General features: G+C 42.1%; 1 protein-coding gene across 4 annotated transcripts in view; it reads left to right on the forward strand.

The window, feature by feature from the left end:
- GAD1 (glutamate decarboxylase 1) overlaps window positions 1–22,239 on the forward strand; it is a 42,712-nt gene extending 20,473 nt beyond the window's left edge. For 3 of the 4 annotated variants that reach the window (XM_019835946.3, XM_019835947.3, XM_019835945.3), the window contains 11 exons: window positions 5,317–5,429; window positions 6,578–6,693; window positions 6,777–6,856; window positions 7,080–7,134; window positions 8,898–9,014; window positions 10,183–10,247; window positions 14,337–14,415; window positions 15,544–15,693; window positions 18,068–18,175; window positions 19,714–19,803; window positions 20,576–22,239. In XM_019835946.3, coding sequence (XP_019691505.2) covers window positions 5,317–5,429; window positions 6,578–6,693; window positions 6,777–6,856; window positions 7,080–7,134; window positions 8,898–9,014; window positions 10,183–10,247; window positions 14,337–14,415; window positions 15,544–15,693; window positions 18,068–18,175; window positions 19,714–19,803; window positions 20,576–20,749 — 1,147 coding nt within the window. In that variant the 3' untranslated portion in view covers window positions 20,750–22,239. 4 annotated transcript variants of the gene reach the window in all.
- The last annotated feature ends 23 nt before the right edge of the window (window positions 22,240–22,262 follow it).

The raw sequence follows: 22,262 nt of genomic DNA on the forward strand, positions 1-22,262 counted from the left end.
TTACTGTGGTATGATTTGTGAGATACAAATATATCAGCAAGCCCAGACATCATGATGTACTAATTATAACTTGAAAAAAGACACTAATGCTTAATTGGAACATCTCATACTAAGGAACAATTTTAAGTGAGGAAGTATAACTTTAAAAAAAAAAACTTAACTATTTGGAAAATAAATGAGAAAAATAGAATAGGTAGAAAGGTATATATCCTTTAAGGCCCAAGTACTCATATTAACACAGGCACTGAATTCACCCAGTGTCTTTAAGTGTGTATCCTGTAGGCTTCTCAGCTGCAGTTTCCTAACATATATGGCCCATCTCAAGGTAAATGAAAGGAACTCGCTCTTTTGTGAGTTCATGACCAGATAGTCTCCTAAAAGGCTTTTCTTCAACCAAAGAGATCTCACAAATTCTCCTTTTGGTGTGTCCATAAAATCTTTCCTTACCTCAGCTCAGCCATGAAACACTAAAATATGTCCCAGCCATCTGAGGTCAAGGCCAGTCCAACTAAATGGCACATAGTAATTGCAGCTGTACTGAACACAATGGATATTTATAAAATATGATCCGATTCCAACAGATCGATAGAGAAGGTTATTTAACATAGTGAAATAGTTTCTGTCAGTTCTAGAGACAAGGCATTGTCTGAAGAAGTAATAACTATTATCTAGAAATTGTTCTAAGTCAGTTCCCCTGGAAGATCATGAAATGTGGTAGCACTGTCAGGAGCTTATGCAGAAATTTGCTCCCTTGAGACAGTTCCTTCTCCAGCTGGGGACAGTGTTCAAAATAAACCTGGGAAAGAATGGCAAAGGGACTTTTCTTTGGCAGAGCAGGCAAAATTAGTGACATGCTCATTTTGTTGGCCTGCTCTATCATTGCATTTGGGTGGCACTGGTAATAGAAAGTAATGATTATATTCCTCAATATAGTCTTTCAGAAAGAACTATGTGGTCTCCTAATTTGAGTGGCAAAGCGTAAGGTATCTGACTGTTCACAGAAAATAGAACATTTACGTTCATGCGTTTATACCTGCCTGTGCATGTAGCTTTGAGATCTGTTCTCCGAGCAAGGACCCAATGAAGATCCAAAGAAAACTTCACAAATGTGTAGTTGTCCATGGCACGTCCAGCTCTTTTCTTCCAAAACAGGGCCACCGAGCACAACTCTGCAGGCTGAGCAGTGCCCAAGTGCAAACAGCAGCCTTCCCTCAGGCACCTGACGACAATCCGTAATCTTAATGGCAAGATCTATCACAGCCCCTTGTTACGAGGTTATGGTTTCAAGTATCTAGTGCTTTATTTTCATAGAAATTACACAGGAGAAATTTTCTGTGGCAGTTATCAGTCATTTTATACTGCTAGGCAAGTTGTTAGAGAGGAACCTGCAGTAAGCAGTTCTCATTCATCATAGAAAAGCAGCTGGGAGGTAAAAGACGGAATTCTGACTCCGAAATATACTGAGATCTTAAAGCAAATCACTGAATTTCTCTGAGACTCAGTTCCTTCTTCAGAAAATGGGAGATAATAATATCCATCCTACAGAGTGGTTCTGAAGACTGGAAAGGCACCAGTCTTAAGTGCCTGTTGTATGCAAGGTGCAGTGAACACGCCTAGGAGAGGCAGCCACTACACAGGCCACCGTTGCCATTTGAGATGCCTCCCAGCTCTTTTGTTTCTGTCTCTCATCATCTCTGGACACCAGAGGGGCTCTCTAAGCTTCCTCTCAGATGTGTTATCTTTTAAGGTGAAGATGGGCCAGCTGCCACATCTGTAAGGAGGAGAAATCTAAGAGGAGTGTAAAGTTAGAGAGTCTACATAGAAAATTATTTCTCTCATTAAAGAAGTTCCCAGTTTGACAGTCACTAGAGCTCCAGGTTCCTTGTGCTTTTCTAATCCATATTGTAGCACATGGCTTTCATACTGAGAGTCACCTCATGGTGCAGGCTGGCTGCTGGAGCTCTAGCTATCACTTATGTGTCCCAGAATTAGAAATGAGGGAGGAAGAAAGGAAGGATGAAAGGGAGGGAGAGAGGGAGGGAAGAAGGAAGGGAGGGAGGGAGGAAGATGGAGGAAAGAAAGGAGGGGAGGAGGGGCGTGGTCAAAAGGGGGAACACACTCTTTCTTTCTAAGCAACCTTTCCAGAAGCTCCACACAACAGTTCCCATAGCATCTCTTCAGCCAGAACTTAGTCCCATGGCCACACCTAGGGAGGCTAGGAAATGTAGTCTTTGAAATAGGTGAATTACAACCCTGAATAAAACTGAATGAAGCAAAGGAAAATTGATACTGGTTAGCAACCAACAGACTCTGCCACAAGAGAAATAGAAGCCTTAATCAATTTGCCTTAGTTTGGAATGAATCCCACTAGGAAGTTGAGTTGAACCACTAAAAAAGGGCCGACTCACCACCCTACTCAGAACACAGAAAGACTCCGAACTCTCCTTTAATGTCACTCATGAATGTCACCATCCTGTTTTGGTCCCTAATTTCCAGTCCCGTGTTCTTACTTCACCCCAGAGCTTTTTGAAGGTTTAGTTTCTTGTTCTCTGATTCTGAAATGTCATCTTATATGCTGACTTTAGCATCTAACCAGCTTCTTTTGAATCCTTATTTGACCTTGGCTCTCTGGGCTTTATTCACTTTTCGTCTGTCATTTAGAGAAGGGGTACCTAACTTGGAGTCCAGGTTGCAAGAGGAGAATCTCCTATAATTGCATACAAAAATGATGTGCATATCCTCATTTTCTTCCTGGAGAGAGGGACCATAGCTTTCCATAGGATTCCCAAAGGCGTCCATGACACCAGCTAAGTTAAGAGGCACTGCTCTAGGGTGAATTTCAAGGCCTTCTATAAGGCTTTGGGCACAGGCAGACTCCCAGTTGTAAACACGGTTCAGGATGGGAAGGTAGGATCAGAGAAGTATCAGAAGTAGGGAACATCCTGTTAGCCCATCTGTCAGGCTTAGCTGAGGATCAACAGCCATGGACCAATCTGTCAGCTTCCAAGAGAGGATGTCAGGACTAAAGCCATGAATCAGGATAAGCTTGGTGTTAGCTGTGGGATAACTGGTCCTTTAGACCTAGACAGGGGCTGTCAAACAGGATGCAACAAGGCCAAGAAACAAATGCTGGATTCATCCTTGTAAGCTTCCTCACCAAAGTTGGAAATGGTATCTAACATCTTTGTTTCCTCAGTATATAAGATGCTACCTGGCAGAGAATAGTCACTCGATAAGTATTTATTGAACAAAACTGAAAGAAAATTTTAGCAATAGGAACCTGGTATAGATAAGGAGACTGAAATAGATGAGATCAAATAGTCTCATGATCAAACTCTCTAGGCTCTTCCTCCTAATCCTGAGTGTAATGGCCTATTCCTGGTCCTTGGGTAGAATCACTAATTCATGCAAACCTGGGACCTAAATTGATTTTAAATCATGAAGCGGACCAACCCCCTGGCCTTCAGTGCCATCCATCCTCCCTTCCCCCATGCGGTTCCTGCCCGGCCATCTAACACTGACTTGACTCCAACTCAGCTTTCATCTAATCCTCGATAAGGTTCTGATATTGTGGTGTATGATTCCATTTGTTCCTTGCCTTTTCCCAGAGAGCCTTCTCACTCGGTATTGCGAGATTCCAGCACGCACACTGGCACCAGTACCTCTCCACCACACACACATTTTTGCCATTCCAACATTTGCAAAACTCAGTGGCACTATTGATACCACATTTGTTCAAGAATGGTTAGAAGCACATCATGAGTTTGCCTCTTGGTACACTCAGCAGCACAGGCTAAACCAGGAATCCTTCTCTTCTTCTTCCTTTATCAGGCCATCAGACATGAGGGAGTGTTGGTTGCTACGGTGATGGGGCTCAGAGCAGAACCAAAGCATGATTGTGACCTCCAGAGGTGATGGTAACTGAACACGATTTCCAAGGGTCCTCCTAAATTTCAAGGGTCCCCCCAAGGAAAATGGACATATTCTTTTTGGAAACAGAATTCTTCTACCAACAGATATATCCTGAGGGTCCTCCAGGATCTCTTTGTTGTCTTTTACCCTTTGTCCTCTTTTACCACCAAGTGATTGATTTGATTGCTCCCCCCCCCCCCCCGCCCCACAAAACAATGATCAAAACTTGGTAGCTTCACCTGGCTTATTATACAATTGTTATTTCATCCTTGCAAACAGCTTTTCTAAATCATTAAGCCAACAAGAATTCCCATTAGTCCTCGGTATTGGCATTCAGCCCAAACACCCTAATCAATGATAAAGTCTCCCCATATCACTTGACTGAGTCAATCTAGGAATCTCTCTTGAGCAAGCATGGTCTGAGCTGAGCCCACAATAGGCTCTAATGCTTAAGAATACCAAGCAAAAAGAAGAAAGACAAAGAGCCTCAAAGTCAGTAAATATCTTTTTGTTTTCTGGCTTAATTTGCGGTGGATGGACCTTCTCTGATTTCTCTTAAGCCCTATCCTTGGCACCACAATCTTGTTTCAGTGACTGGTCTACTTGACTGTGCTTCTGTTCTCAGTTGCTTTGAGAAGAGTATGGCTTGCTACTTCTAAATCAGTTTGTTAGAAGACAAAGCTAGCCTGCTCAGGTATCTGGTACCCACAGTCAGCTGTGTATGCCAGTTGACTATCTTCTTATTATTTATAATTGGTAATTAGAAAATCATCACTTGTAATTATTCTTGACAGATATTGACTTCAGAGAATTATAGAACCATAGCTGTCCTTGGGGATTATTAGTAGAAAAACCATGTAGATAATTATATTGAGATCTTTAAAACCTGGGTCAATATTTCCAATTAGATTCACAGTTAGGTTTCAGATGTTTACATTGTTTTTAAAAGATAGATTTTGGCTCTGAGTTTTATAGATTCTACAAGTATGAAACTGGCAGTCGGTTTCGGTCAGTTGCAAACCAATTTTATGTAGAACTTAGAATACATTTTTTCAATGAACATTTGCATCGTCTTACATCTTAAAGATGAAGGAGATCCAAGAAAGTCATTTTCCTTCCTTCTATTTCTCTGGGTGGACCACATCTAAGACATTCCATTCAGATAAAATCTATTTTGTTGGTGAAAAGTCACAGGGCAGGTATTTCCACCACCTCTCTAGGTAACCCAGGCTGGTTTCTATTTTATGATTGGTGACTTAATACATTTCCAGGAAATAAATTGCTTTAGTGGTTTTGAGTACCTGTTTTTAGATCCCAAGTACAAATATTAAACCAATTATCTGTGTTCCCCAAATAAGTGGTTTGACTTCTTTATGATCAGTTTTTCCCTCACCACCTTTTCAGGTTTACATATGAAATTGCACCAGTATTTGTCCTCATGGAGCAAATAACACTTAAGAAGATGAGGGAGATAGTTGGATGGTCAAGTAAAGACGGTGATGGGATATTTTCTCCTGGTATGTTTCTCTTTTTTCCTGACTCTCCTTGATATTTGTGGCATGGATCCTTGGGATCCCTGAGAACCCTAAACCCAAAGTGAGTTTGTGGAAGAATCATGACCTTAAAAAGAATTTTTTTACAATACTCCTACCCTATCTTCGTCAGAGTGAAGGCTAGCAAGAGCATTATATGCATACTATCTAACAGAGCCTATGCCTCACCTATACAAACTGACCAAGGTTGTGTTCAAATCATGCCACACCACACTAGTCTGTCAACAACAATTTGATCCGCCTGAGGATCAGTGAATCAAGATTATCAGTTGACTAATCGATTGCAGCCAAAATAGTGTGTCTACTTTTGAATCTCTAGTTTGATGTAGATACAGTAAGAATCTTTAAAACAAGGGCAGATATTCTTAGAGGTAAGTAGGACTGTGGGATGGTATCAGAGATGGCGTGATTGTTGTGTACAAGGGGAGGAGAAGAAATAAGAATTACAATTGTCCAGGCTATTCAAGTCAGCCATGAATTTGCCTGTTTAATTGTCAAGCAATTGATGCAAAAGTGATTAGTTTGTGTTAGCCAGCCATACCTAGATAGTTACCTCAGTTCTCCTTATGTCTTTATTTAAGTAAACATGAGTTTGGTTTTAGTAAACTTAGAGTTCTCCTAAATGACTCAGTAATGCAGTTGAGCTGTTCTTTGAGAAGAGTATCCAGGCAATGTCACTGTTTCCTTCTGTAGGCTTCATTAGTCTCTCTTTCTCTGTCTTTCTCGTTCAGAGAATAGATTCATCTTTGTTCAGTAAATAGATTGAGCAGAAAGTGAAAGCAGGAAGGTTGTAACTCACCTGTCTCTTTGCAGCCACTGCCTTTGCCACCTCTTGTATTTCTGTTTGGGCTTCAGGTGGAACAGGCATTGGAGTACATGAATCACCTCCAGCCAAATTGCCTAGATGGCTTTGGTAATGAGTGTGACTACTTGTGTTCCCAAGGCAAAGGGGTCAGAGGGAAGCCCTGGCAATAGGGAAGCAAAAGCTATCCGGATATTGTCCTTCCCCTTTCTGACCTCCTCCCTTGTCTCTTAAGACACCAGCTCAACCTTAATTATTAGAAACAATAATGATGGAGCTCACACCTCCCCGTGTATCCTCTTGCTCTTAGGGGGAGCCATCTCTAACATGTACAGCATCATGGCCGCTCGCTACAAGTTCTTCCCGGAAGTTAAGACAAAGGGCATGGCAGCTGTTCCCAAACTGGTCCTCTTCACGTCAGAACATGTGAGTTGGGTGCTCTTCTCATGGATTATGGTGTTTCACAAGGAACTGTCTAACTTCTGACCTCAAACCTCTGTTTGTTGCAGAGTCACTATTCCATAAAGAAGGCTGGAGCTGCACTTGGCTTTGGAACCGACAATGTGATTTTGATAAAGTGCAATGAAAGGTAGGCAGGGGAGAGTGAACATTAGGTTCTTGATGTATTAAATGTGTTCATCTGTTAAATTTGTTTTATTGTGCTTAAGCACTGACTCAGTACAGTGTGCCAAGCTGCTAATGGCCTGTTGAAAATATCCGATTAAATTACTTTTTGCTGCTGCTGCAGTTTTTCTCATGTGCAATCTCATTGATTCTTCATTTTAATTTCTCTCCCTTTCTAATAATTACAGGGGGAAGATAATTCCAGCTGATTTAGAGGCAAAAATTCTTGAAGCCAAGCAAAAGGTATGTACCCTGTGGCGCACCTGAACTCTAGCAAACACAAAATTTTAAAAATACTTTCTTTCTGCCCTAGACAATAAAGGTCTCTGATAATATAAGAGATAATTTTGTTGTTTTTCTAAAATTATATTCTCAGGTATTTGCTTATTTCCAACTTCTGAAATGATTTCACTTTAAAGCTGTGTCTATACAATGTCATTTTTTTTTAAATGAGAAATTCAGTCACTAAGCCACTTGTCCTACCGATATTATGCCAAGTGATTAGTTTGATGTACTTCAATAAATCCACTACCCAAGCATCGGGAAGATACAGCCTAATTGAGCCTTTTACTTGCTACTTGTTAGGTATAATTTCAATTTAACAAATACAAATACCATTTTAGCTTTAGGCTTCTGTTTAGCAAAATGCTTCCATGCCCTGGAAGATGGTTCATGGTACTTGGTGAATCAGCCTTAATAAATTCTATCAAACAAACAAACAAAAAGTCTCAGAGAACAGATGTACTCCCAAGGGACTGCCAGGTAGCTGTCAGGCATTTACCAACTTGTTGTTTTGGTTACATCCTTGTACCGCGTTCTCCAGCTATAGCTGTTTGCTGGTCAGTAAGGAGATGGATAGAAATGTCACTCAGACTGAGCAAGGGTCATAGGTGGAGCTGGACTTGAAAAAGACGTAGGATTCCCAGATTGCCCCAAGTCTGTCTTAGCTCTATTACTCTCCTTACTCGTTTATTTCCTGTTCACATCAAAATTTTACTGTGCCCACTATTCATGAATATTTCAGCTTCCGCCGTGTTTTATTTTTTTATTTTTTATTTTTTTATTTTTTTTAAATTTATTTTTGGGACAGAGAGAGACAAAGCATGAACAGGGGAGGGGCAGAGAGAGAGGGAGACACAGAATCGGAAACAGGCTCCAGGCTCTGAGCCATCAGCCCAGAGCCCAACGCGGGGCTCGAACTCACGGACCGCGAGATCGTGACCTGGCTGAAGTCGGACGCTTAACCGACTGCGCCACCCAGGCGCCCCAGCTTCCGCTGTGTTTTAAATAAAGAAACGATGCTTCAGGATAATGATTACATCAATACACTTAGAACAACATAGCTTCAGGGCGCCTGGGTGGCTCAGTCGGTTAATGTCTGACCTTGGCTCAGGTCATGACCCCACAGTTCGTGGGTTCGAGCCCCGCGTCGAGCTCTGTGCTGACAGCTCAGAGCCTGAAGCCTGCTTCAGGTTCTGTGTCTCCCTCGCTCTCTACCCCTCCCCCACTCATGCTCTGTCTCTCTCAAAAATAATCGTTAAAAAAAAAAAAAAGAACATCATCGCTTCTAAAATATACAATACCCAGATGATGTTCGGAGCTACATGCCCATCACTCTAAACACTTATTATTACTCTTTCCTGCTTTACTATTTGCCATAGAACTTACCACTATCAAACATACTGTATATTTTGCCTGTTTAATTTTGTCTGTTGTCTATCACTCCCCACTAGAATGTTAACCCATGAAGACAGAAGTCTCCATCTGTTGCGCTCACTGCTGTATTCCCCTACAGCTCTGCAGCAGGCCTGGCACGTAAATGTCACACCAAAACTATTTGTTGAATGAATGAGTAAATGGGCCAACGAAGAATTCTCCCAGACATAGGATCTGACACCACATACGCTTGGCTGATCTCTGCTGGAAGGAAATGCTACTGCAGTTCTACTTCGTGTGGAAAGGAGAAGGTTGAAAAGACTAATCAGCCTGTCTCTCTTCCCTTCTAGGGATACGTTCCCCTTTATGTCAATGCAACTGCTGGTACAACTGTTTATGGAGCTTTCGATCCCATACAGGAGATTGCAGATATATGTGAGAAATACAACCTGTGGCTACATGTCGACGTAAGTGCCATAACTCACAGAGCGGCCACTCCGTCTGGGGGTGGAAACAGCTCCACTTTATGATTTGCCACAAGTGGCTCCCAATGCTCCAGCCAGCCCTCTCTCCGCATCACGTTAGTTCAGCCCTTCTGCAGCCCCCACCCCCACCCCGTCGGCCATTCACGCCAGGTTTGCACTGTACAGCTGTGCATCCCCTGGGACTCATCCAGCTCCTCCCCGGCCCACTGCTGTCTTCTGTGGTTCTTGTGAGGGTACAGCCCCCACCACCTTTCCAGCAAACTTTTGTCTAGACAAATGGCTACCGAGTGGAAGATAGCTGGTTTCAGAGGGAAAAACGTACAAGATACGGTATATAGAAAGTAGCCATGAAGCTGGACTCTCTGCCCTCTGCTTCCAGTCCAGCCGTTTATGACCCTTTTCTAAAAACAAACATGTATCTGCTACATGTAGGAAAAATAAGGCAGTGTAAGGACGGTATTCTCAAGTAAGAGATTCGGTCCCCAATTGTGCCGGAAACACACACATTTTCCACATGTGTGACTGGGTGTATTTTTTCCCTTCTTCTCTCTCCATTCTCTTATGGAGATAACTTCTCACAACTGGACAATTGGGTAATCTGCCCAGTTCTTTGAGCACATAACTAACAAAGGCTGTGCTCATGTCCCATGGTGTCCCCGGATGCTCAGTAAACCTGCATCGGGGCGCCCGCAGAAATGTCTCGCTCTTGTGGGACCTCCAAGCCTGGCAGAGCTGCGACTTCCTGAATTTTTTCAGGAGCCCTTAGACTTCTACCCCAGGGAGAATTGGATGGCAGCCTCCAGTCCTTTGCGTCACACCCGGAGCCGTGCTGGGGCTCACGGAGTGCCCCTGGCTTTCCACAGCACTTTGGGCCTTTGGGTCTTGGCACCATTGGCTCAGACCCAACTTACTTGTGTCAGTCACACAGCCACTCTGAGGTTAACCTGAAGGAGCTTTTGAAGAAGTGACGAATGATAAATAATTACAACTGCCACTGGTTGAACAGTCAGTGTGGGTTCCTTTTGTCAAACAGACTTTCGTTTTTCACCATTTACATTCTGTCTCATATTTTACTAGAAGTGTGGAGTGATTGCTTTTGCATTCTTAAACGTCTCTGCTCCCCTTCCCTCTTCTGTCTGTGTCCTCACAGGCTGCCTGGGGCGGTGGGCTGCTTATGTCCAGGAAGCACCGCCACAAACTCAGTGGCATAGAAAGGTAAGGGCCTGAGCTCGGGCCACCTTTCATTCAGGCCATCAAGCGTGCGCTGTGCTGCCTGGTCCACTGATGTTCCCTACCCCGATTCCCAATGTCTTATTTCAGTCTGACTAAGCCCACATCGGGTCAGTAGGCGTTCATTTGAGCAATTATCATATGCTAGGCACTGAAAAAAGGAAAAAAAAAAAAAAAGATTCCCAGTCAAATGAGCCCTCCTGAGTTCACAAATGAGAGAGAGAAAGACATGTAAACACTGATACACAATGTGATAAGCACTACAGTGGATGTGATTTCTGGGTGCCCATGTGGTAGAGAAGAGAAACAAAGCAGTGCAGGGATCTTGAGGCTAAATGAGAGGCTGCCAAGGGCACAGAAAGGGGCACTGATTCATTTCATTCTTTTGTCTCATTAAATTCACTGCTGGGAAAGGGGTAAGACACTTAGTGGATCTAATGAATTTACTTTTCTTGTTCACCGTTTAAGTTCAGTGGGTCGTCCTAAGCCAAATACGATTTTCTTTTTCTTTTTTTTTTTTTTAAACGTTTATTTATTTTTGAGACAGAGAGAGACAGAGCATGAATGGGGGAGGGTCAGAGAGAGGGAGACACAGAATCCGAAACAGGCTCCAGGCTCTGAGCTGTCAGCACAGAGACCAACGCGGGGCTCAAACTCACGGACCGCGAGATCATGACCTGAGCTGAAGTCGGCTGCTCAACCGACTGAGCCACCCAGGCGCCCCACGATTTTCTTTTTCTAACTGGTTCTACTTTTTATTTTTCCTGGCCCAGTATCTGAGCCATTTCTACAGAAGCTCCCAAACTGAAGCGCCCCCCCACCCCCACCACTTTGTTCCCCCTTTCTCCTCAATTTACTGATTTCACTTGGTGGTCAAAGCCTTTGGCATGTTTGGATCTTGCATCTGTTGGAAATGGCAGTCCCCTCTCCTGTCACCTACAGTGGCTGAAGAGGCAAAGAAGATTTCCCAGAGGAGGAGGGAGGCATCAAGACCCATCTGGGCTTTTCCCCAAATACTCATTGCTGCCAGGACACCTCCACCTGGACATTGGGGAACCAGGACTCTGCCCCACCAGCTATAATTAAGGCTGCTTCTTGTGCTCACATGCTATAGCTAACCTGGCACATTTTGTGTCAAGAACAGAAGCTTCTGATCAGAGAGAATGCAGTCATAAGCCAGATATGATTTTAACCTGACTCCCTGACTCCAATGTATTGATCCAAAATGAACTCACCTTGATTCATTTATTCATTCAGCAAATATTTGCTGAGCACCTGTCAGGAGCCAGGCAGGTATGGATGTGAACACTCAGTTCCCTGCCTCAGTCCAGCCGTCTATGGCACTTTTCTAAAAAATGTGTAGCTGGTACACATAAGAAAAATAAGGCAGGGTCCAGAAGGCATTATCAACTAAGAGATTTAAAATCTTCCTGAAGCTTACTGTCCAGTAAGGTAGATGTTCATAAATGAAGACACGTTTAGTCTGTCTCATAGGAAAGAAAAATAAAGTGGGGTTAGATAACAGTGAGGACAAGGTATGCAATTTGAGACAGGGTAGTCAGAGAACCTTCCTGAGGACATGATATTTCAGCGGATACCGGGATAAAGGGAGACAGGAAGCAAGGATACATAAAAGAGTATTCCAGGCGGCGGAAGGGCAAGTGCAGAGTCCGTGAAGTCCGACTGTTCTTGGCAAGTTGGAGGGCCATCCAAAAAGGCCAGTGTGGCTGGAGCAAAGTGGGAGAGGTGAGAGCAGACCAAGGTGGAGAGGTAGACAGGCAGTAGGGAAAGCATGCCAGCGGCTTCTCCCACAGTAAGGACTCTGGCTTGAGTTTTAGCTACCTCTACTGTGCCTCTTCCCTTCTGGTTCAGTTTTGAAAGGCCAGTGTCAAGGTGAGTGGGACTGACTCTCTGAAGCATAACTATATGACGCTGTGACCTGGAGGATGATATATTAAATGTAGATGAACGAGTCCAACTGTGCCTTAGATTTCTCAGGCAATCTCCATTTTCCATCTTTGAGTCAAGGAAAACCTAAACATTTTGCACAGACTTTTCTAACATTTTATTTTATTTATTTATTTATTTATTCTTAGCTTATTTATTTATTTTGAGAGAGCGCGTGCACCCGACCTGGGGAGGAAGAAGAGAGAATCCCAGTCTCCACACTCGGTGCAGACCCATCTTGGGGGCTTGGTCTCATGGCTGCGAGATCATGACCTGAGCCAAAATCAAGAGTTGGATGCTCAGCCAGTTGAGCTGCCTGGGCACCCCCTAACATTTTAAAGCGCATGTGTCTTCTAAAGGAAATTGAAACCATATCATATCTTATTACTTCACATTTGTAACAGCAAAGAATCATTTACTTCAGACCTCTAAGACATTCAAAAAACCATTTAAGACATTTTATGAGCTCTAAATAGAGTTTTTTAATGAATCAGTGAATGATAGCTATGAAAAAATCCATTAGGAGTGCCTGGGTGGCTCAGTTGGTTAAGTGTCTGACTTCGGCTCCAGTCATGATCTCACAGTTTGTGAGTTTGAGCCCCGCATCAGGCTCTGTGCTAACAGCTCAGAGCCTGAAGCCTGTTTCGGATTCTGTGTCTCCCTCTCTCTCTGCTCTTCCCCAGCTCATGCTCTGTCTCTCTCTCTCCTTCAAAAATAAATAAACATTAAAAGAAATTTTTTTAATTGATTAAATCCACTCTTTTAAATACGGATCGACACTGATGATTTTTACTGAAATAAACATTTAGTAACCTTTTCTTACAATTCTTCACATGTCTCTTTCACAAAGGTTAACTTACTATGCACAAAGGGGAAAAGTACTTCAGGCCTAACTTCTTCTTGAAACACCCAATAGTCACATATCCACTAAATTATTTTCCGTCTAAAGGACCTTAGCAAGATGAGGAGGTTAAAAATTCACAGCAAGGATTTAGCTCTAGGGGAAACAGAGGCAGTAGAATTCAGAGTCAGTTGCTATGTCTGGGGAAAGCATCCTTCACAGATACTAAAGTGCAGAGCCCAGCTGTGGGCCGGGCCATTGGGAAGGAGTCCGTAAACCACTGAAGCAAGGTAGCCAAGTTTCAATCATCATACACTACACTTAGTTGTCTCTGTAATGTCCTAGCTAGTGTGCCCCTTAACCATTTTACTGTGTCTGAATGACTGATGTGGTTGCTAGGAGACTGTGCTTGGTGAGCTGTCATTGCAGCCTAAACGGGCAATATCATCCTCATTTGGCATTTCAACAATGCTGCTAAGTAGTCAAAGTCTAGAATGATCCGATCGTTCCTTGCTTCATAGTACCTCATAAGTAGTTAGTTAGGTCAGCATCACCAGCCCATTTTGTAAATAAGAAGGGGAAGGCAGAAAGAAGCCAGTCTGTTGCCCAGAGGGAGGCAGGCTGGTGGAAGAGTTATGAGCACGGGCTCAGCAGTCCGTCTCCCCGGGCTTGACTCTCAGCCCCAGCACTTCCCAGCTATTCGGCTTTGGGTGATGTATTTCACCTTTTCATTGTCCGGTTTCTCCATGTAAAATGGAGGCAATAATAGTCGCTGCATCACAGGGTTGGTGTGAGAAGTAGATATTTCAGGAATGGTTCTTAGAATTTTGTATTTATTCACTCGTTTATCCTTTGTTAAGGATAACTTCTTATTTTACAGATAAGAAAACTGAGGCACAGAGGAGTTATGTTACTTGCCCAAACTAGCAAATGTCAGAGCCGGGATTCAGACTCGGGCGGTCTGGCTCCAAAGCCTGACTCCTTAACCATGATACCATAGTGATAGAATGCCTGTAAAGCTCTCGGGACAATAGGACACATTACAAACGTTCTTCATAAATGTTAGTTATTGTTAACAGCAGTGATTTAGAACAGGCAGTCTGCAACTTAGGCCCCTAAGACTGCCTGCAAAATATTTGTTTACTCCTTGATTAGTCAGTTTGGGGGACTAGGCATCTAAAACATATACCGATTCTGGTTGCGGTGGATGGTGTTTTCCTCAAGAGGACGGTTGCCTCTTGCTGACTCCTGCACCTTCTTCTCAAAGTATCATGTGCTTCTTGCAGGGCCAACTCAGTCACCTGGAACCCTCACAAGATGATGGGCGTGCTGTTGCAGTGCTCGGCCATCCTCGTCAAGGAAAAGGTCTGTACTCCCTCCAAAGATGAGCTGGCAGCCCGAATGTCCTTTACGAGGCACAAGAAAAGCATGGACTGTTGTTTTATTTTTATTTGTTGGGCAGTACTTGACGAACACACAACACTGGCAGCACCATTGAGACAACCATTGCTGTTCTTTCCTGCCCTTGTCTCTCAGCCTTCGGCCAACTAGTGCCTCCCGTTGGCTCCTGCCCTTCCTGCCCTTCAGGACTCAGGGCCCTGTCAGTGACGGAAACTATTAGGGCACTTTTTCATTGCGTGTTCCTTCACGTTTGTATAAACAAAAGTGAGCTGCAAACTCTCACCTCAGTGAATACAAAAAGGGCTCACTGGAACCTACTGCAGGTTCTTAGCATGAATTTGTGTTCCCAAGAGCTGAAGTAAATTAGGCGGAACAACAGCTGCAAATGTCAAGTTAGGGCAGCTAGGAATGTTGGCTAAAAAGCTTCTGTTAAATGAGTTAGTTCTTTAAGCATCTAATAATAAGACCCTGCTCTCAAAGCACTGTTGCTCCAGTAAAATGTTTGCACGCGAGGCATTCCAAAAATCTGTCTCCAGTTTGTAGGAGCCAGAACCTGCCCAGGCTCTTACTCCTTTCCTAATAGAGTGTCTGGTAACATCACAGGAGATCCTGGAAAAGACTAGAAGACTTTTGGGGTGGGAGGGGCACTTTTGGGGAGGAAAATTCTTCATAGTCTGAGACTGTCCCACCCCCTGCAGGAAGTTTGTATCCCCAACCTTTACCCACAGAACACCATAGCACTTGCCAGTCTTGGAAACAACCCCAAACACCCCCACACACGTTTCTAAATGCCTCTTAGAGGCACAGTGGGTCCCTTGTGGTAAGCATCTGAGACAAAAAAAAAAAAATCATTTTCTAATCAGAGTGACAGAGAGAAAGGGGCAAAGGTTTTTCCAAGGGTGGTTTTCAAGAAAGACATCAGAACAAATGCAAGGCCTCATAAAGACTTTAAAAGAAAGTTGCAGGTGATCCCAAGTCCCTCCTTCCTGCCTACCAGCCCTGTTCCAAAGCCACCCACGTCTCTGACCTATGAATACAAACTTGTCCTATGTCTTGACCTATGATGCAAATTTGTCTTGATTTGCACGATAGGGTATACTCCAAGGATGCAACCAGATGTGTGCAGGATACCTTTTCCAGCCAGACAAACAGTATGATGTCTCCTATGACACTGGGGACAAGGCAATCCAGTGTGGCCGCCACGTGGACATTTTCAAGTTCTGGCTGATGTGGAAAGCAAAGGTACGAAGGGGTGAATTCAGGAAAGAGAGCAGAAATGCAATTTGCACAGGCTGGCTGGCAAAAGAGAGGCAAAGGTGTATCACAGATAATTTAACATGTGTGTAATCGATATCTAGATAATTGAGTTAACCGTATTTTCCGTTTGCGAATGAGATCGCTTTATCCCTTATGTCAAACTCTCCCTCCTTCCATTCTGTGTTCTCAATTTGAATTAACACGAAGTTTTCTTGTAACTTCCTCTTATAACAACTAAAAATTATGCCAAAAAAGGACTTCCACTGCAATCCTTAGGGATGCTGAAATTATTTAGTGCAGATGTAGAGAAAGAGATAGAGATAAAATTACTGTGTCATTCTATGCAGAACCCTGAATTTCTTATGAGGACTCCAATCATGGGTTATATGTGACAGTTTTTAGTTCTATTTAAATACTGACTTTCTCATTATTTGTACTTTTTATGTTACTCTAGAAAATGCATATTTTATTCTGAGAAATCCTGCTGCTAGGCTAAGGCATGCTGTGTCTGCATTTATTAATTTTTCAAGTTGCCTTTCTGTGTCTAGGAACAAAAAGCAAACTTGGAATTTCCCCCTGAATTTGGGTGAGGGCGATTACCATTTTGACTGTTTGTTTCGAAAGTATTTTTATGCAATCAAGTAAAGGCAATTTTCATGTCACATCTCTTTATTGCAACCGTTGTTTTTACTTACCTACTGTAAATTAGTTTCAATAATTTCCACACTTGAAACTGTGTCTACTAATACCAAAACAATGAAGTTTTCCAGTGATACATCTCATCTAATGTTTCTTCGGTAGAAAGATTTAATGGATTATTAGTTTTTTTCCCTCGTTAAGTCATTTTGTCTTAATATAGAAATAGTCTGAATATGATTTCTGCCACCAAGTAATCATGGGTATTTTAAGCATATAAATAGCCATGCACTGCAAGAAGAGAAGGAGCCCTATCGTTTAGAAATATAGTGGCCACGTGGCTTACATCAGTAATTTGTGTCTTCATTTTGCCTGACAATAACCTCTTGAACCGTCTGCCGGGAGTTTGGCTCATAGCGAATCGGTTGCTGAGATGAGACCCTGGTGCAAGCTTCTTCCTCAAGTGGAAAATAGACTGGACAAGGTGTACACTCAACAGTGACTACTTGGGGAGGCTCATGCTTTGCCTGTGTTGGACTCTGCCCAGGCCCATTAGCAATCCACAAGCCAGCCTTGCGCATCTGCTCCCCTTGTTAACACTGACCCACTCAACAACCCCCATGCCGCTGTTATTAATCAGCCGTGCTGGTTTTTGAAACTCATGCTCAACCAGTTTGTCAATAACTGGAGCTGTTGGAATCTCAGGGCATGTACGGAGACCAGTGGCTTCCCCATCTGCTTGCCTGCCTATCACCAAAAAGGGATATAATACTGTTATATGGAAGATAGCCTGCCAGGGAGTTTGGGGACATGCTTGGCTAGGACTTACTGCTGGGAAAGGTGGGTTCTAAAGTAGTATTTCTCAAACTATTTGTGGTGAAGAACCGGTTGTTTGGGTTTTTTAAATCTATCATGGACCAATACAGTAAAGATAAATTACTAGAAAAATGAAAGTAAAAAGTATATAAGGCTTAAACATCAATTTTTAAAACTAGATTCAGTAGACATAAAATTACTCTGTCAAAATTATATTAAGTTTTCTTACTGCTTAATCTCAATTTCTTTTTTTTAAGTTTATTTATTTTGCGGGGGGGGGGGGAGACTGTGAGTGGGGGAGGGGCAGCGGAGGGGGGGAGAGAGACTGTGAGTGAAAAGGAGGGAGGGAGGGAGAGAGAGAGATGAATGAATGAATGAATGAATGAATGAATCCCAAGAAGACTCCATGCTGTCAACACAAAACCTGAAGCGGGGCTTGATCTCACAAACCGTGAGATCATGACCTGAACTGAAATCAAGAGTCAGACGCTTAACCAACTGAGCCACCCAGGCGCCCCTCAATTTCTGTTCTTACATTATCTTGCACCAGTTACAGTTTGTGGACTGTCCTCAATCCATAGGCAACAATTTGAGTACCACGATCCCAAAGCAAACTAGCAACAGGCTTCAGATCCAGGCTGTGAGTAACTAGAGGGAAGCTAAAAGCCCTATTGACAATAACTGCCCAGAGACTAGAGTGCCTTCAAAAGAGAAGACACACTTCATATTATTGGGTGCAGTGCTGTGAAGAAACTGTACTCATTTAATTAAGCAGTTCTTTTTAACCATCTCCAAGAATACTCTCGTGTATTTCCAATAGATAAGGTCAGCATAGCTTTCTCAAACGCCCGTCACAGGAAAATACAACCCATCACCAACAAACATGACTTTTCTTTTTCTAAACCAGGGCACAGTGGGATTTGAAAATCAGATCAACAAATGCTTGGAGCTGGCTGAATACCTCTATGCCAAGATTAAAAACAGAGAAGAATTTGAGATGGTTTTCGATGGTGAGGTAAGTTGTCATCATGGACTAGATGCACAGCATTTCCAGAAAATCTAATGAGGGATGCTCCTGAAGCCTTATTTTCCCACGTTGCTGGAGGCTACTTCTGAATTTTTGTCTTTATGCACTTTTCATTTAATTCCCTCTGTGTCTATGAGCTTTTCTTTTGATAGCTTTGGAATGACTTTTGCCATTTGCCTTTTCTAAAATTGTCCAGCTCTTGACCAGTCCTTTGCAGACAAGAAGTCTTTCCTTGGCACGTTTGAATCCTTTATCTTTCCTGGGTGTGTATTATCAATCACTGTGTTGAACTTCGTGATAAGTATTTCTCAGTTCCATGAAGCTTTTAAGATGGGTATATCCTTGTCTTCTAAGACTTGTTCTAAAATGAAGTTCTACTTTACATAGATTCATTATGAGGAGAGCAAGATAAAATGGCTTCTGCTCTGAGTTCATATCCACATTACACATAACAAGATCCTTGTCATACAGGTATTGACTGAATCCTTGCTTTGTGCCAGGCCCTATGCCGTGAACTGGGTTATATAGTAGTGACCAAAACAGATATTGTCTCTGCCCTAATGGAGCTCTCAGTTGGATAAAGGAAGTTGGAATAGGAGCCAGTATTTAATAAAAGGAAATCCACTCATAACTCATTATAATATAACACCACCTCCATTCAACTTAGTCTATTTGTCAGGCAGCCTAAGCTATTAGGAACATACTAGAGAGTCACCAGACGAGGACGAAAAAGCCCTGAGCAGTTCAACTTAATGATACAGTTCTCATGCATTTCACCTATGGGACCACACTTGGATCATTTACACTATTTTAAACATTCTACTAGCAGATTAGAGACAAATGTGATGTCTCAAGCCAGTTAGAGGAAGGCACAGTGATAGCAAATAGCAGCCTAGGAAGGAAATTGAAAAATTATGTCAAGAATACAGAAGAACTCTAAAAGGATAGGAGTTCTTAGAACAGAGACGCTAAACAGTTCTAGGCATCTCAGTGAGGTCTGTCTTATGGTTTAGAGCTGGTATTAATATTCATTATGATAATCCTGACTAATCAACGAAAGATTCAGAATTAATATAATAAAACTCACAAAATATTCACTATCAAAATAAACTGTGTCCAGCATCTTCTATATATGAGGCACTACAAAATGGCAAGATGAATAATACTCTTTAAAAACTACCCAAATGTAATGATTTTTTAACAGTTCAATGTTTAAAAGTGGTAAATATAGTCATCTAGAAAATTGGTTATGGGAAACCGCTCTCTTGCCAGATATGACTGGACAAACTAGGTATTGTTCTCCCTAGTATAGAAATAACAATGCTTTCAAAATGGACTTGAAGCCCTTTTTTTTTTTTTTTTTTTTTTTTTTTTTTTTTTAATGTGTGTGGGATTTTTTGTTTTGTTTTGTTTTGTTTTTTGGTCTGAGAACCTTCCACCAAGGGTACACAGGGGTTTGGGAATAGCTTTCTTTCAAGTTCTCATAGTTTTCTGTTTTGTTTCTTTGTTTGTGAAAATTTCTGCAGCCTGAGCATACAAATGTCTGTTTCTGGTATATTCCACAAAGCCTCAGGGGCATTCCAGATAGCCCTGAACGACGGGAAAAACTACACAGGGTATGGACTCTTTTCTTGTCTCATCTAACCCTCTGCAATTTCTCTGGCTGGTCAGAACACTTTATGTGTCCTTCTAATGGAAGAGAAATAAAAAATAAAGACTTGGGGTAGTAGGGAGCCATCTTGTTATATTCTTTTTGGCTCTGGATTGTCCCCTTGCTGTGATTCAGATACAGCGGGAACCTCTAAAGGACGCACCCCTGTCTCAGTTTGGTGTTGCGGTATGCAGGGCAATCGAATGATATGCGTATTCCTGGGAACTTCTGTATTAAACTGTGTCTGTTAACATATCTTTCAAGTTCAAGTCTACTCTAATATTGCTTCATTCCAGTTGATTTCTATATCGATTTTATTATTTGTAGTTGTTGGTATTAATACTTAATTTATATAATATTTTATTCATCTAACGAATATTCATTGAGCATAATCTATGTGCCAGGCAGTATCCTGGGCTCTGGATTATTCAGAAGCCTTAATTTGTGTTGCAGCCCATAAGAGTTTTTTGTTTTTGTTTTTTATTTTATCATTGTTCTATGACTGACTTTCGAAATTCAGTCACACAGTAGTTTCTGAGGGAATTTATGATAGGATAGACTTAGTCATTGGGTACTAACCACTGAGGAAACTAGAATGTAAAATATTTGCTTTTATACCAGTACAGATACAAATAGCAAAACGTATATTGCTCTTTTTTTCAACTAGGAAATGGTTTGCATTAAGAGAGTTGTGTTAGTATTGGTCTTGAGTTTGGTTTCGTGTTTTCCGTCACAAGGTGGCCCCCAAAATCAAAGCCCTGATGATGGAGTCTGGCACGACCATGGTTGGCTACCAGCCCCAGGGGGACAAGGCCAACTTTTTCCGGATGGTCATCTCGAACCCAGCTGCTACACAGTCCGATATTGACTTCCTCATCGAGGAGATAGAAAGACTGGGCCAGGATCTGTAATTGCCCTCCATAGAACATGAGTTTATGGGAATCCCCTTTCCTTCTGGCATTCTAGAATAACCTCTATAAATTGCCAAAACACATAGGCTATTTCACTGAGGGAAAATATAATATCTTGAAGACTACTGTTTAAACATTACTTAAGCTTGTTCTAGTATGTAGGAAATAATGTTCTTTTTAAAAAGTTGCACATTAGGAACACAGTATATATGTACAGTTATATATACCTCTCTCTGTATATGTATATGTATGTATAGTGAGTGTGGCTTGGTGATAGATCACAGCATGTGTCCCCCTCCAAGAGAATTAACTTTACCTTCAGCAGCTACTGAGGGGCCAAACATGCTGCAAACCTGCTGGCCCAACGACCCCAGGGAAAGATGTTTTTCAACATGTTGTGTCATAGGGACCAAGGGACATACTGTTGGTGAGAGTTGACTTTGTTGTCAGTGTTTCTCCTAACTAAAGTGATGACAGATGAGACAAAGTACCACTAGATGACAAGAGTCACACCCTCCCCATTAGTATCCTGTGAGGGGAAAATTGTAGCAGAGTCATTGTTACAGGTGTACTGTTGCTGTATTTTTAGAGACTAATTTGTGTAGATTGTGTATATTTCTGTTGTCTGACCTTTGGGGGGTAGGGGAAGAACACATGTAATGGTTTCAATGACTGTTTAAATTGTAGGTAAATGAAATAATTGCTTATTTATATTCAGAGATTTACCATGTTAAAGAGGCATCTTGTATTTTCTTCCCATTTGTAATGTATCTTATTTATATATTAATGCAGTAAGTTCAGAAAACTGTTTATGGTATTTTCGTGCATTTGTGAGCCAAAGAAAAAAGATTAAAATTAGTGAGACTTGTATTTATATTAGAGTGCCCTTAAAATAATGATTGAAGCCTAAGTTTACTGTCTGTAAGAGAATTCTGATACTGTACATAGAATCATCTATACGGAAATCCCATTACTTAAATAGCATCTGGTCTTCTATTACTCTCTCCGTCTGGCTGTGTGTCTGGTGTTCTCAACGCTTTTCTAGTAACTGTTGGATTATAACTAGATCTCCTGTAATTTTGTAGTAGTTCATGACCAATCTCTGTGACTCGCTTAGCTCAAACCTAAGGCAACGTTTCCGAAGACCTTCTGAAGAGCTCCGATAAACTGACCAGGCTCACAACTGTTTTTGAGGAAAGGAAATTCACACTGTGCGTTTTAGAGTATGCAAGAAGAATATAAACAAATAAAAATATTCTCCATGGAGAATTGGAACAAAATTTTCTCCTAGTTTGTGTTTGATACACAGAGCTTTCCAGTGATGGTTACGGGTCACCACAGCCCATCCCCTTTCCACCAGCTGACTTTAGGTGACGGTCAGTAACCTTCTTAAGGGTATTGGGACTCAACCCACTGTCATAGGTGCCCGACCCCCTGGATCTGTACAATCATTATGACTGTAATTAAATAAAATTTGCAATTCAAGCCTAGAGAAAGAAAAGCCATCCCTGTT

Source organism: Felis catus, chromosome C1, assembly GCF_018350175.1.
Source record: "Felis catus isolate Fca126 chromosome C1, F.catus_Fca126_mat1.0, whole genome shotgun sequence".
NCBI classification, from domain to species: Eukaryota; Metazoa; Chordata; class Mammalia; order Carnivora; family Felidae; genus Felis; species Felis catus.